This window comes from Sinocyclocheilus anshuiensis, unplaced genomic scaffold (genome assembly GCF_001515605.1).
Source record: "Sinocyclocheilus anshuiensis isolate Anshui unplaced genomic scaffold, SAMN03320099.WGS_v1.1 scaffold843, whole genome shotgun sequence".
Lineage (NCBI taxonomy): Eukaryota > Metazoa > Chordata > Actinopteri > Cypriniformes > Cyprinidae > Sinocyclocheilus > Sinocyclocheilus anshuiensis.
Window position 1 is genome coordinate 641,142 of NW_015547670.1, and position 13,345 is coordinate 654,486.

General features: G+C 36.2%; 1 protein-coding gene across 3 annotated transcripts in view; it reads left to right on the top strand.

The window, feature by feature from the left end:
- LOC107702750 (cGMP-dependent protein kinase 1-like) overlaps window positions 1-13,345 on the top strand; it is a 59,517-nt gene that overhangs the window by 7,980 nt on the left and 38,192 nt on the right. For all 3 annotated transcript variants that reach the window (XM_016505162.1, XM_016505163.1, XM_016505160.1), the window contains exon 2: window positions 4,954-5,120. In XM_016505162.1, the coding sequence (XP_016360648.1) occupies window positions 4,954-5,120 (167 nt within the window). The remainder of the gene's footprint in view (window positions 1-4,953; window positions 5,121-13,345) is intronic.

Below are 13,345 nucleotides of genomic sequence, written 5' to 3' on the forward strand. Positions count from 1 at the left end.
AAGATTGTATTACTGTACTGTGATAAAAGAGAATCACAATGCTGAAAAAGCATTTTCAGAAACAACGTTTGGATTTGAAATCAAAATAATGGATAAATGTTGTGTTTGTGGTAAACAGCCGCGGATCAGGAGCGGACTGCAAACGTGTCCTGTGTGAAAGCAAAATGAGTCCGTGCTGCGTCTGCACTGCATACACATACTGTATACGCACTGCAGACGGAGTACGTGTGAACTTGGCGCAACAAATCTAGTTCAACATCTGAGGCAACGCCTAAAGAATCATATCAACTTGTGGAAAATAGGCATCCGATGACCCCTTTAACTTTGCAGTGGGATTTGATACACTTAAAATGATGAAAGACCAGACTTTTTTTTTTTTGAAGTCTTGATTGATATGTCTCTTCTGAATTCATCTCTGACACCTGGGCTGTCTGAGGTCTTTTGAAATATCAGAGATCAGAAGTTCTGCTCTGAAATAGGAATGTCTGCACTGGACCCATTGTCCTTTGGATATGACAATTCATGACACGCTTCTGAAAACTTTGTCATGTTTCTTTGTGTAGTGGTTAAAGCTGCAAGATTGCAGGTTGGATCTCCAGAAGGAAAGAACCATGAGCCTGTGAAACATGAGTGGTAGAAATAGTTTATTTGAGATTTATTTCAATAACCAAAACTGCTTTTTTATAGATTTAGTTCTAGTTTTAGTACTTGTACCTATTACAGGAATTGAAAATGCCAATATGGTTGCAGAGTGGACTAACTTGGCACTTAGACTTAACCAGACTGATTCAGGTTGATTGTTCAAGGCTGTTCTATTATGACTTTGTACAAAAGTGGCAGAAACAAATTTTTTCAGTTGTGCGGATATAAATAAAGATTCTATTCTATTCCACTGAGTCAGAATATGGCTTCAGAAAAAAATCAGAAAAAGTTTTTTTTTAGGAGTCGTGGTAGTAGAGGTGGCGCAACTATAACGACATGTGAATAATCCTGCCCACTCAGCTTAAACCAACTCAAACCAGGCGCCATGCTTCAATGTGCTATATAAATAATTTTTATTTTAGTTAAATTTAGTTTTTAACAGGGCATCAGTATTTGTATATCTGCAATGCAGTTTTCATACAAAAAAAAATATAGGACAGATTATTTGCGGCTTCATTCTGCAGCCTAGAAATAAATCAACTTTGTCATTCATTTGTCTTAGGTTATTATGCACTGTCATGTGCAGTATGAGCTGTTATCTGCAGTCTGACTTTGCTTCCTGTTTTAGCATTCTGCCCAGAAAATGGACAGAACAAACAGAGGAAGATATGGCCATTAATTCATTAGCACACACATCTACAGACAACCACAGAGCTACCGATGGCTTTCCAATGAGGCCAGAGTGGTCTTGCAGTGAGGCCAGATTATGTGAATCAATACAGATTCTTGGGACAGTTCTCTGCACCAGTAACAGAATTCATTCAAGTCAAGTCACCTTTATTTATATAACACTTTATACAATACAGATTGTTTCAAGGCAGCTTCACAGTAATAAACAGGAAAATAACATAATCATTTAAGGCAAACTTCATCAAATATGAGACAAATTCAAATTCTGCTGTAAAGCTGCTCTAACGAGACAATAGTTTAATCATTCATCTCGAGTGTTTAGTGTTGTTTAGTACAGTTCAATAACTGTAAACTTCATCAATTATGAAACGAATTCAGTTCAGCAACAAGCAGATCTACAGAAGAAAATAGTGTCATTATTCAGCTCGAGTCGGTTCAGTGTTGATTCATTTCGGTTCAGTAACAGTCTTAATGTTGCAAAATTCATTCTCCAGTTTCAAGTATTTTAAATAATATTCATTTGACAAAAAATGTTGCAAGACAAACAAAAGGCCTACTAATAAGAAACTTTCTTGCAGACATTCAGCCATTGTAGCTCCATGTCCACAGCTTTCTCAAATTTACTCTGCTTTAATCCTTAGCATACTTTGTCCTTTTAAGGGAGACAGTCTGTCAACCTGTGTGATGTGAATGTCCTCCTGAAAAAGGCAGTGAGTAAAATTCTAAGTCAAACAGAGTTTGGGATGGTTACAGGATAATTCGGAGGTCGTCTGCTGTAAATGAGGCCAGTGATCTCTGTGCTTTTACTGGATGTAAAACATCTCCCATGACTGTTCCTCCATAGAGCCAGTGTACTCTTGAACACAGACTGCCTTAAAAAATACCACACAAGTCTTGGAGGGATTACTCAGATATTGCTTTGCATGTAAACACCTTTACGGACCTTCTGGTGGCTTATTTATTATGTCTTGTGTGCATGTCGGTTCATGTTTTGACATCCCTCCAAAAAATGTAAATTTAAATGTCTTGTCAATTCAAATTCTATTCTATTTGCTGCTGGATTTGAGTATGCACTAATTATACTGTAAGGCTGTTGCTGTGAAATAGTGTAGCTTGAGATCCCAGTTGTTTGTCTAAATATAATTGGGATTAAAGGAATAGTTCACCCAAAAATTTTAATTTACTCACCCTTAGGCCATCCAAGATGTTGAGGAGTTTGTTTCTTCATCTGAACAGGGTTTGGAGAAATTTAGCATTGTATCACTTGCTCACCAATGGATCCTCTGCAGTGAATGGGTGCCATCAGAATGAGAGTCCAAACAGCTGATAAAAACATCACAATAATCCACAAGTAATCCACACGACTCCAGTCCATCAATTAACATCTTGTAAAGAGAAAAGCTGCATGTTCGTGAGAAACAAATCCATCATTAAGGTCTTCTTAACTTTAAATTGTTGTTTCTGGCCTTTCTCCATAATATTGCTTTCTCCAGTGAAAATGATATATTGTCTGAATCAGGAGAGAAATATGCACAGATCAAGCGCAATTTACAAGTGAAAACAGTCTAAAACAGTTCTAAGGAAGTATGTTGTGGATTTTGATATGAGAGAACTGGGGATGGGTTTTTTTTTACTGGAGAAAGTATTATTATAGGTAGAAAACTTGTATTTTGGCCAGAAGCAACCGTTTAAAGTTCAAATGGCTTAATGATGGTTGATGGATTTATTTCTAACAAACAATCAGCTTTTTACTTCACAAGAGGTTAACTGATGGACTGGAGTCGTATTGATTTTTGTAGCTTGTGGATTATTGTGATGTTTTTATCAGCTGTTTGAACTCTCATGATGGCACCCATTCACTGCAGAGGATCCATGGTGAGCAAGTAATTTCTCCAAATCTGTTCCAGTGAAGAAACAAACTCATCTATATCTTGGATGGCCTGGGGGTGAGTAACCACTCCTTAACTACTCCTTTATATTGAAAACAAATGAAGATGTTTGCTGATATGTCTTGCTTCTTAAATATTTCTCCTCAAGACCCTACTAATCTCAATATGATCTCAAATATTGCTCATCAGATTCCTGTAACACCAAATCAACTGAGCGATGCTATTCACTTTTATTTTATTGGTCTTTAATTTTGTTATAATGTATGTCAACAGTTGTCTCTTTTCTTTCTATTTTTATATCTTAAGGTCAATACAGTTTTCCTCAGGGTGAGACTGTCCGTGTGTTTGAGTCAAATAACAAAACTCTTCGTAAAGTACTGCAGACATCTTAAAAAAATAAAGGTCTGTTTTTGCTCACGGCGGAGCATGTCTGTGGAATGTAAACACTGTGTGGTTCATAGGTGAGCGTTTGTGGGTTTTAGCAACTAAATCAGAAGACTGGCTTAAGTCCAGGACAACAAGAGCAGAGGAGCTGCTGTCACAGTAATAGGCTTTTTGTTGAGGAATGCTCGGAAATGTAATATAAACAGCGATGATGTCATTTAAAGAGCACACTCCACCATATCAGACCAAGTTGTCCATCCACTAGCACTTGAGCAATTTAATGCCATTAGCAAAACTAAATGGATTTGCAAAAAATAATGGCTTAAATTGCCCAATGACTTTCTAAACAGGTTTTCAAAATACTCGTCTGCCATTTTTTGGTCAAACAGATCCACTTCAAAATTGTTGTACAAGAGGTTCCGTCTGGCAAACAAAGCAGTGTTTTGAGAGGCACAGTGTTTACACTCTTCATAAGTAAGTCTCTGTAGTGAAGTATTTCATCATGAAAATTAGAGAACAGCTGATTTTTCACAAAAAAATCTTTGGAAATGTTTTGCTGTGAAGTTCATTTCAGAAAAGGTTCATTACTTAGTTCATGTGTGGGAGGTTACGTTGACTTTTAATTACTTGAAATGTGTGTACAATGTGTGCCTGTGATGCAAACCTCATTTTCAGCTAGTCTGATTTTTGTTTGCCGTGACGTCCAGCAGATTCTGTGTATTTACTTTCAGCTCTTGAAATATCCTCTTCCTTTCATCTCTTGTTTTTCTAAACCCACATTCCTTGTGGATTCATTGGATTCACATTGGCTATGTTTGGATTACCATACTATCATTCAGCTCTTACTGTCTACAGTGTATATAATATGCATAGTGTGCAAATTTTAATACCTGGATGACACACTACATTTGCCAAAATGTGTACAACAGAGTACATTGTATTGGATGCTGTTTCCCATATTGCAATGTGTTTGCATTACCTTCCAATTTCATGTGATGAATGAAACTGCCAGCCATGCTTAATAATATTAATAGTATCAGCTGTTTTACATTTTTTTCTACGCATAGTTTGATTGAATTGCCAAAAGTTAAGATTAAAAATGATAAGTGGACACCATTCATGTAATTAAATGTGCACATAATCATAATGAGTTCATGAGGTCATATTGTAGTATGACACTGTTTATAGTTGCGTAATGCATTTAGTGTCACAAACAATTTTTTGAATAGTTGTATTTAGTGTATTCTGAGCAATAACCAGCGAGTTTCTATTTCAGGCATAGTCATTGTCTTTACTATGTTAAAGAAATGACATGGACCTTTTTAACCATGTTTTCTGCACTGTACAGGTCAAAGGAACTGATCAAGTCAGCTATTCTGGACAATGACTTCATGAAGAACCTAGAGATGTCTCAGATCCAGGAAATAGTGGACTGTATGTATCCAGTGGACTATGACAAAAACAGCTGTATTATTAAAGAAGGGGATGTGGGCTCCCTCGTCTATGTCATGGAAGGTGAGAGACAGGAACGGAAAAGTTCCTTTTGAAAAGAGTTTGTGCTTTAAATATGTTTAGCAAGGCATAATTTACCCAAAATTAAAGTTCTGTCATCATTTATTAACCGTAATTTCTTTGAACCATTTGAGTAGTTTTTTTGATTGCAAATCAGGCTGCCAAAAAGTCCCATAAAACTATCAAAACAGTTTTCTTTACTACCTATGTACTGTCTCCCAAAGCTTCTAAAGCCATACGATATCTTTTTGTTAGGAACAGACCAAAAGTGAATCAAAATGTTCATTCACTTAATGTGGCTTTAGTGCACCGCTAGTCCCAGGGGTCAAAGTCAAATTTGGGTTTCTGCTGTAGATCAGAATATTGGATCCAGAATATTGACCCTGTGATTAGATTATATTGATGAGATGCTTGTTAAATTTATCCTATCAGAGGAGCCTCTTAGAGCTGTTCGACTACAGATCCATTGTTAACTACCTTAATTTTAAAAGTTTTATTGGTATGGGCTTTAAACAGTTAAAACTGATGCCAACAAGTAGAATAGACTGGCTGAGTTATAATGCCCATATATACATTTTAATTTGTATTATGCACACTTTCTTTTAAGGGCTAAATTAGGCAAATGAAAGTTTGAGAAGTGCCCAGACTTCTTACTGAGTAATTAATAGGCATTTCAAATTTGAAGACATTAACATAATATTTTAACATTTGTGGTAGTTGGTTTTTTAAATTAGGAAACTGGGGATGATTCATTATATGTTATATTATATGTGACCCTGGATAATAAAACCAGTCATAAGGGTCAATTTTTCTGAATAAATAAGCTTTCCATTGATGTATGATTTGTTAGGATAGGACAATATTTGGCCGAGATACAACTATTTGAAAATCTGGAATCTGAGGGTGCAAAAAAATCCAAATATTGAGAAAAACGCCTTTAAAGTTGTCCAAATGAAGATCTTAGCAATGCATATGACTAATCAAAAATTAAGTTTTAATATATTTACAGTAGGAAATGTATAAAATATCTTCATGGAACATGATCTTTACTTAATATCCTAATGCGTTTTGTCATAAAAGAAAAATCTATAATTTTGACCCATACAATGTATTTTTGGCTATTGCTACAAATATACCCCAGCGACTTAAGACTGGTTTTGTGGTCCAGGGTCACATATATTATGTATTATACATCATATATGATTTACACAAGCACATATTTTTGACAGTATAATCTCTCAGTAATACACAATAATGGCCTTCTAACATACATGAAATAAATGCATGCAGGTTCAGTAATGCTTCACATTTCTTTGCACAAAAATAATTAGACGGTGCTTGTATGCAATACTTTGTTGAGAATGTGCATGACATGACTTGTTATCGCATTTAAGCAGTGTCATGAATGAGAGTATGTCCTTAGTCAAAATATATTTAGTCAAAATACATACAAGCATACTTTTCTGTCCATGTGATATTTTTTTTTTTAATCATTGTGGACGTGGTCTATCACTAGTATTTATATATTTGTTTAAGCGTCAGTGTTGGATACTCATTTGGAATATTCTTTAAATATTTTATCTTGTTTTGGTGACACCTGCAGAAGCCAGGTTAGGATTGTGTCGGCCTCCTGTATCTGAAGTAATTACATCTGTCAATACATCTGTCAATTTCTGTGGTTTAATGAGAGAAAAGAGCTGTTGTGTTTTCTTAGGGTCAGAGGATTTTCTCCATCTTTCCTCTTTATGTTCCTGAGGGAATGGTGGAACACTTGGTTTGAATTAAGGGATTTCGTTAGTGATGCTCCAGAGGTTTGATGCTTTTGTGGTACAAATTGGACACTTGCCCAACACACTATATCCTGGCACAAGCCAATTAGAAAGAGAGACTAAGTGGATATTGGCTGTATACAGTCCCAGTACACATTAAGGTATGTTGTTGTTCCGTAGTAATAAGACAAATAATTATATCTGTTCTCTCAGCATTAGCTCTGCCACATTCAGTTGTTTGCATAGAAAACAGCAGTTGATCAGCAAGAGCAAAGGATTCAGAGAGAATGGAGATTAGTGGTCGACCGATATATCGCCAAGGCCGATATATCGGCCGATATTTGGCATTTTTCAAATATCGGCATTGGCCGATAAGTTTTTCTGCATGGCCGATGTGTTCGAGGCTTAGGTTAGGTTAACCCTAACCCTAACTTTTATTTTGACGGCGCGCCGGACTTTTAGGAGAGTTCAGCTTCACTGGAGACGCGTGATCAACTTTAAACTCGTTATTTCAAACTATGCTGATTTATGCATTTGCGCACTGTCATATTCATGTCATTTTTACTGCGTGCTGCATGTAAAATGAGTGTTACCTTGGCTTTAGTTGAAAAAATATGATTCCCAAAACACACAAACTTCCCAGATTACCGAGTGCCCTGTTGGTTACAGTGTTTACTTTCTTTTTGTTTATATATTTTAAAATATTTCTTTATTTGTGAAAAATACTGTAATAGAATTATAGAATCAGGAAGTTGTCATCTAAAGTATAAGTATGTTTATTTTACACATTTATTATTAATATAATTCATTTTCAAATTATTTCAAGTTTCTCAAACATTAATTAAAATAAATAAAAATTATAATTAAAATAAAAAATATACTTATATATATATATATATATCGGCTTTATATCGGCCATTGGCCACCCTGCTCTCTAAGATATTGGCATCGGCATCGGCTGTCAAAAAACCAATATCGGTCGACCACTAATGGAGATGGGAGAGGGAGAACGAGGACTATTCTTTTGGGATTTTTATTAGAAAGAAAAGCAAACTTTTCATGGCAGGGTTTCTGTCTTCCAGGATGTACATGTGAGACTAGATGAAATAAACGATATACAGTCCAAACGCAGAGCAGTGAAGAACTTGTGAGATACAGAATGACTTTAATGCTGGTGGAATCCTCTATTCAGATCATCCTTTCATCAAAATCGAGGTCTCCCTTTCAGAGAAAAATGTCAGTGATGGAGGTCAGAGGATCAATAATAGTGATCCGAGTTAAACTGACCAGCATTTCCATTTGAAGCCCAAAATCACATTAAGCGAGTCCTGTATTTTTATGGTCCAAAAGAAGCTTTTGTTGATGAGATATATCATGTGTGGGCAAACTATTTAAGCTTTCAGTCACACAAGAGGGACATTTCAGCTGAGATAATTAGTTCGGACTTACAATAGGAGAGCCTAGACAGGAAATGATGCCATGCTATTATTGTGCCTTGAATGTCATATTAGCCTGTGTGCTGAAGTCGACATGCTAATTAGCCCCAATCTGAATAAATAAAGACACGCTTAATGACTATAGATAATGTCAGCTCTAAAATTGCAGCTTGTGTGTCTGATGCATGATTTCATACTACCCAAAAGTCATTTACCAGTAACCATTTGGAGAAGCCAACCACAAAAACCCTCCGTATGGAAAGTGTTCAATCATGAAATCAAAACTGACCTCATGCATGACACGCAAGGGCACATTATCCTTAAGAAGAATTTTCTTTAAATCAAAATGTCTTTTTTTTTATAGCCATATAGCCAATAGCCAGTGCCGATATGTAGAAATGTCAGATATATGCCAGTATATTTTATATTCTGAAATCTGACTGGATATTCAATAAGAAATAATGTAGGGTGGGATTTAGATTTCGAAAAAAAGTCAATTACATTAATAGAATTATTTTTACAGAATAGAGCTAAAGTAGGTGGATGAAGGAGCAGGGTAAGTCATTCGCAAGGGAAGCAATTTCACAGGCTGAGCTAGTTACATTACATTTTGATAAAGATAACTTTCTTTTATTCAAAATGTTATACACTGATGAATCAAGTGCAATATGACTAGGAATGTGCACTGAAAAAGCCAATAGGGTAAAAAAAAGAAATTTTCATGCTGACTTTAATGATGACAAGTGAACAGGAATTGATTGACCACAGGAGCCATAGTCCTCTAAGGGAGCCTCAAGCTGTAACTAGTTTTTCCAACAATGACTCATTCCAAACATCCAAACAGCTTCATCACTTCATACTGATGAATTGATTTATTCAGGTTTTTAAAGAAAAAAAAATAGAATAGAAGTCACTGTTGGGTGACTGTTCTGTTCTCAAAATGTTGTACATTTTCGATCACTTATAACATCAGAACCGTGGTTAACCAGCATGAAAGGTTGTCAGGGAGAGTGTGTGCAGAGATGCTAAATAATCATTATCTGTCACTTTGATGGACTGGGTTGTAAATTTACTATCATCTTTTGTTTATCTGTCAGTAAATATTGTAGCACTTGGAACTTTTTATGTGACATTGATATCAGAAGTTCTCTTGCTTTTAGGCTTATCTTGTGCTATGTTGAAGGTTATGGCTACTTTTTATTCTGATCACTCAATATGACAGACAACTGAAGCCGTCTTGCAATTTGGTCAACCAATTTAATGAACAATGTCCCATGAATTATTCCACTGGTCTACATGTGTGCACTTGTTTATCTTCCCACATCCTCACTCACGTCTCTGTCTCCAGTTGTCTGGTTTTTCATTTGCTTCTTTTTCTTTAAAACTTTTTTAAAGATTTACTTTTAATCCCTTTTACCAACTTTTAGTGTGGGAATTTGTCTAAAAGACGAACCCCCAGTAGAACAGATACCTTATTTTTTGAGTACTCAATAAATAAATAAACATTTTCAATGATTTAAGTGTATACATAGTAAATATTGCAAAAGTGTGAGAGTACTTATTTTTTACTATATTTAAAAAAAGAAAGTATTTTTATGTGTAGGTACTAGGGATGGGAAGATTCCCCGATTCGCTCGGTTCATCGGCATAAAAAGTTAACGATGCGATGCATCGGTTTAAAAAGTGTGCATCGGCTACAAGTTGTCATTTATATTGCGATGCATAATTTCTAACATATTTGCATCGGTAAAACCTGATTAATTTATATACAGGTGCATCTCAATAAATTAGAATGTCATGGAAAAGTTCATTTATTTCAGTAATTCAACTCAAATTGTGAAACTCATATATTAAATACATTCAATGCACACAGACTGAAGTAGTTTAAGTCTTTGGTTCTTTTAATTGTGATGATTTTGGCTCACATTTAACAAAAACCCACCAATTCACTATCTCAACAAATTAGAATACTTCATAAGACCAATAAAAAAAACATTTTTAGTGAATTGTTGGCCTTCTGGAAAGTATGTTCATTTACTGTACATGTATTCAATACTTGGTAGGGGCTCCTTTTGCTTTAATTACTGCCTCAATTCAGCGTAGCTTGGAGGTGATCAGTTTGTGGCACTGCTGAGGTGGTATGGAAGCCCAGGTTTCTTTGACAGTGGCCTTCAGCTCATCTGCATTTTTTGGTCTCTTGTTTCTCATTTTCCTCTTGACAATACCCCATAGATTCTCTATGGGGTTCAGGTCTGGTGAGTTTGCTGGCCAGTCAAGCACACCAGAGTGTGGCCTCACAGTAACATCTTACCTTCTGTGGGTTGAGAACCCTGATGACTTGCGTGACACTTCCCTGGTTGAGTGCTGGGACTACATTACTGCTGGGGGACAGGAGCTGCAGCTGGAATGTCTAAAAACACAAACAAATGATTAAGCATTTGACTGGAGCAGAAATTATACAATAATCGTGATTGCATGCACATGAATATTCCAAAATTAATAGGAATGTTCATATTCTGATTGTGTATGCATCACATGAATTAATTAAACTGATTTTTTTTTTTAATCACGACAAAGACTTTTCAAGACCTGCACAAATACAATAATACTGTATGTCCATACAGAACAAACCCATACAATCTCAAAATAAATTGTATCTCAGATTCCTTGTCTTAATTAAACAGGCTGTGGCACACATTCAACTGCAAGTTTAAAATACTCAAGACATGTTTTATTCAATATATACATTAGGGATGGGAAGATTCCCCGATTCGCTCGGTGCATCGGCATTAAAAGTTAAAGATGTGATGCATCGGTTTAAAAAGTGTGCATCGGCTACAAGTTGTCATTTATATTGCGATGCATAATTTCTAACATATTTGCATCGGTAAAACCTGATTAATTTATATACAGGTGCATCTCAATAAATTAGAATGTCATGGAAAAGTTCATTTATGCTAGAGGAGCTTCGCTTAGCCTGACAGTTAGCCTGCTTTAGACCAGGTTAGTTTCCCAGCATAAGTTGCCACAGTGACTAAAAGCTTGATCTAGGCCTGTGTTAAATTTACTTTATGGAACCAAATCATTTGACAATGAGTCAGACTAACTGAAATAAGCCTGGCTTATTTGGTTAACTTGTTTTATGAAACAGGCCTCGAGGCATTAAAAGTGATCATATTTTCTCCATTGCATCATATTGCATCGAATCGCAATGGGTTGAATCGAATCGAAATCGGATCGCACTGCATCGTAATAGAGGGGAATCGTATCGCATCGCATCGCATCGCATCGGTAGCTGCTTCATATGTATCTTTAATGTATCGTATCGTTGGCTATGCATCGAGATGCGTATCGTATCGGCCTGAGACATGAGATGCACATCCCTAGTAGGTACATAATGTAATTGATTCCTGTGATGGCAAAGCTGAATTTTCAGCAGCCATTGTCTTTACTGTCACTTTTGATCAGTTGAATGCATACTGAATAAAAGTTATAATCCCCCCCCCCCAAAAAAAAAAACAATCTTTTCCAATTTCTTTTTTTCTTCTGATGTAAACAAAGCCATGAGCAGCAGGAAAAAATAATATAAACCAATAATATCATAGCACCGCATGCTAACTTTTCTCAGTCCAATCAAATCCCAGCGGATAAAATCAAGTCCCACCCTGCATTATTTTCTGCTCAGTGTTTTGTTTTACTCAGATGTACAGCATGCAGAGTCCATTTCAGCCTGCAGAGTAAACACAAGACAATCTCTCATCATGTAATATCTGTCTTCAGTGGCCTTATCTGCAGTCCGGTCTCTTTATTTCATTTCATGCATTATTTCATTCCTGCCTGTTTAATCACTTAGCATCTGTCTCCGAGTTATTAATGTTTGTTTAGTAGAGCCCATGTCAAGGAAACGTCTCTTTCTCTCACTCTTCCTCTTCTTCTTATCTCTGTGAATCATGGGTAAAATATTATTGGCTGTAGGGGCATTAATAGGAGCTGCTCTGAACAGTAGTGCTTAATAACCATGACAGAGCAAACAGTATGAGCAACTCAGAAGGTTACTGCCTTACACTGCCGGCTCTTAACATGTCAGTCAGTGTGTGAATGTGCATTGTGTGGCATTGCAAGTAATTTTCCATTCTTTGACAGAGAAGCACATTAGTGCATGTTGGGAAATGTAATCAGTTGTTCACAGCAATGTCCTTGACCCTTTGGGTCATAGCTTCCTGTGTCTGTTTGAGGAGGAACTGGAGGTCACGCTACTGGACATTATTACTTCCTGTTGTGGTGGTGGGTGTATTAGCTTTGGGAAAAATATTTGAGACACTTAAAATGACAACAGCTTTTCAGTGTGATCAAACTCTGGGCTGAACTTTACAACTTTGACCCTATTCATGCTCACAGTCGTCACTGTATTTGTACCACATTAATGTCATTCTATTTAATGAATGTATGTGCTGTAGATATATAGGCTTAAATACTTTTATGACTTTATGAATGTCCTGTTTGAGTGTGTCCTGCAGTGATAATAAACTGTGTTCATATTTTATTCTTTAATGGCTAACATCGTCAGTCTAGTTTTATGTCAGACTTTTATGGCCTGTTGTGGGTCACCTTTTAATCAATTCTTAGCCTGTTTTGAATATTACCTTACACTCTTATCATTACCTGAGAAGTTATTTGCATGTTATAACCTCTTATTTTAATATGATCTTAAAGAATTTGGTATAATGATTATATTTCTCTCCTGTATACATGCTTACACTAACGTTCACAGTTTGGTGTTGCTAAGATTTTTTTGTTTTTTGTACATATAACAGCAATGTAGCATTGTGTTTCAGCCCTTGTCTCGCGTTTGTCTGGTAGGAGGTGAAACTTCCATGGTGGCACCGGTGCGTCACTTTGAGTGTAGATCCGGTGTAGGCTAGCATTCCAAGCAGACGTTAGCAGCGACCAGTGTTGGGAAGGTTACTTTGAAAATGTAATAGGTTACAGATTACAAGTTACCCTATTTAAAATGTAATAGTGG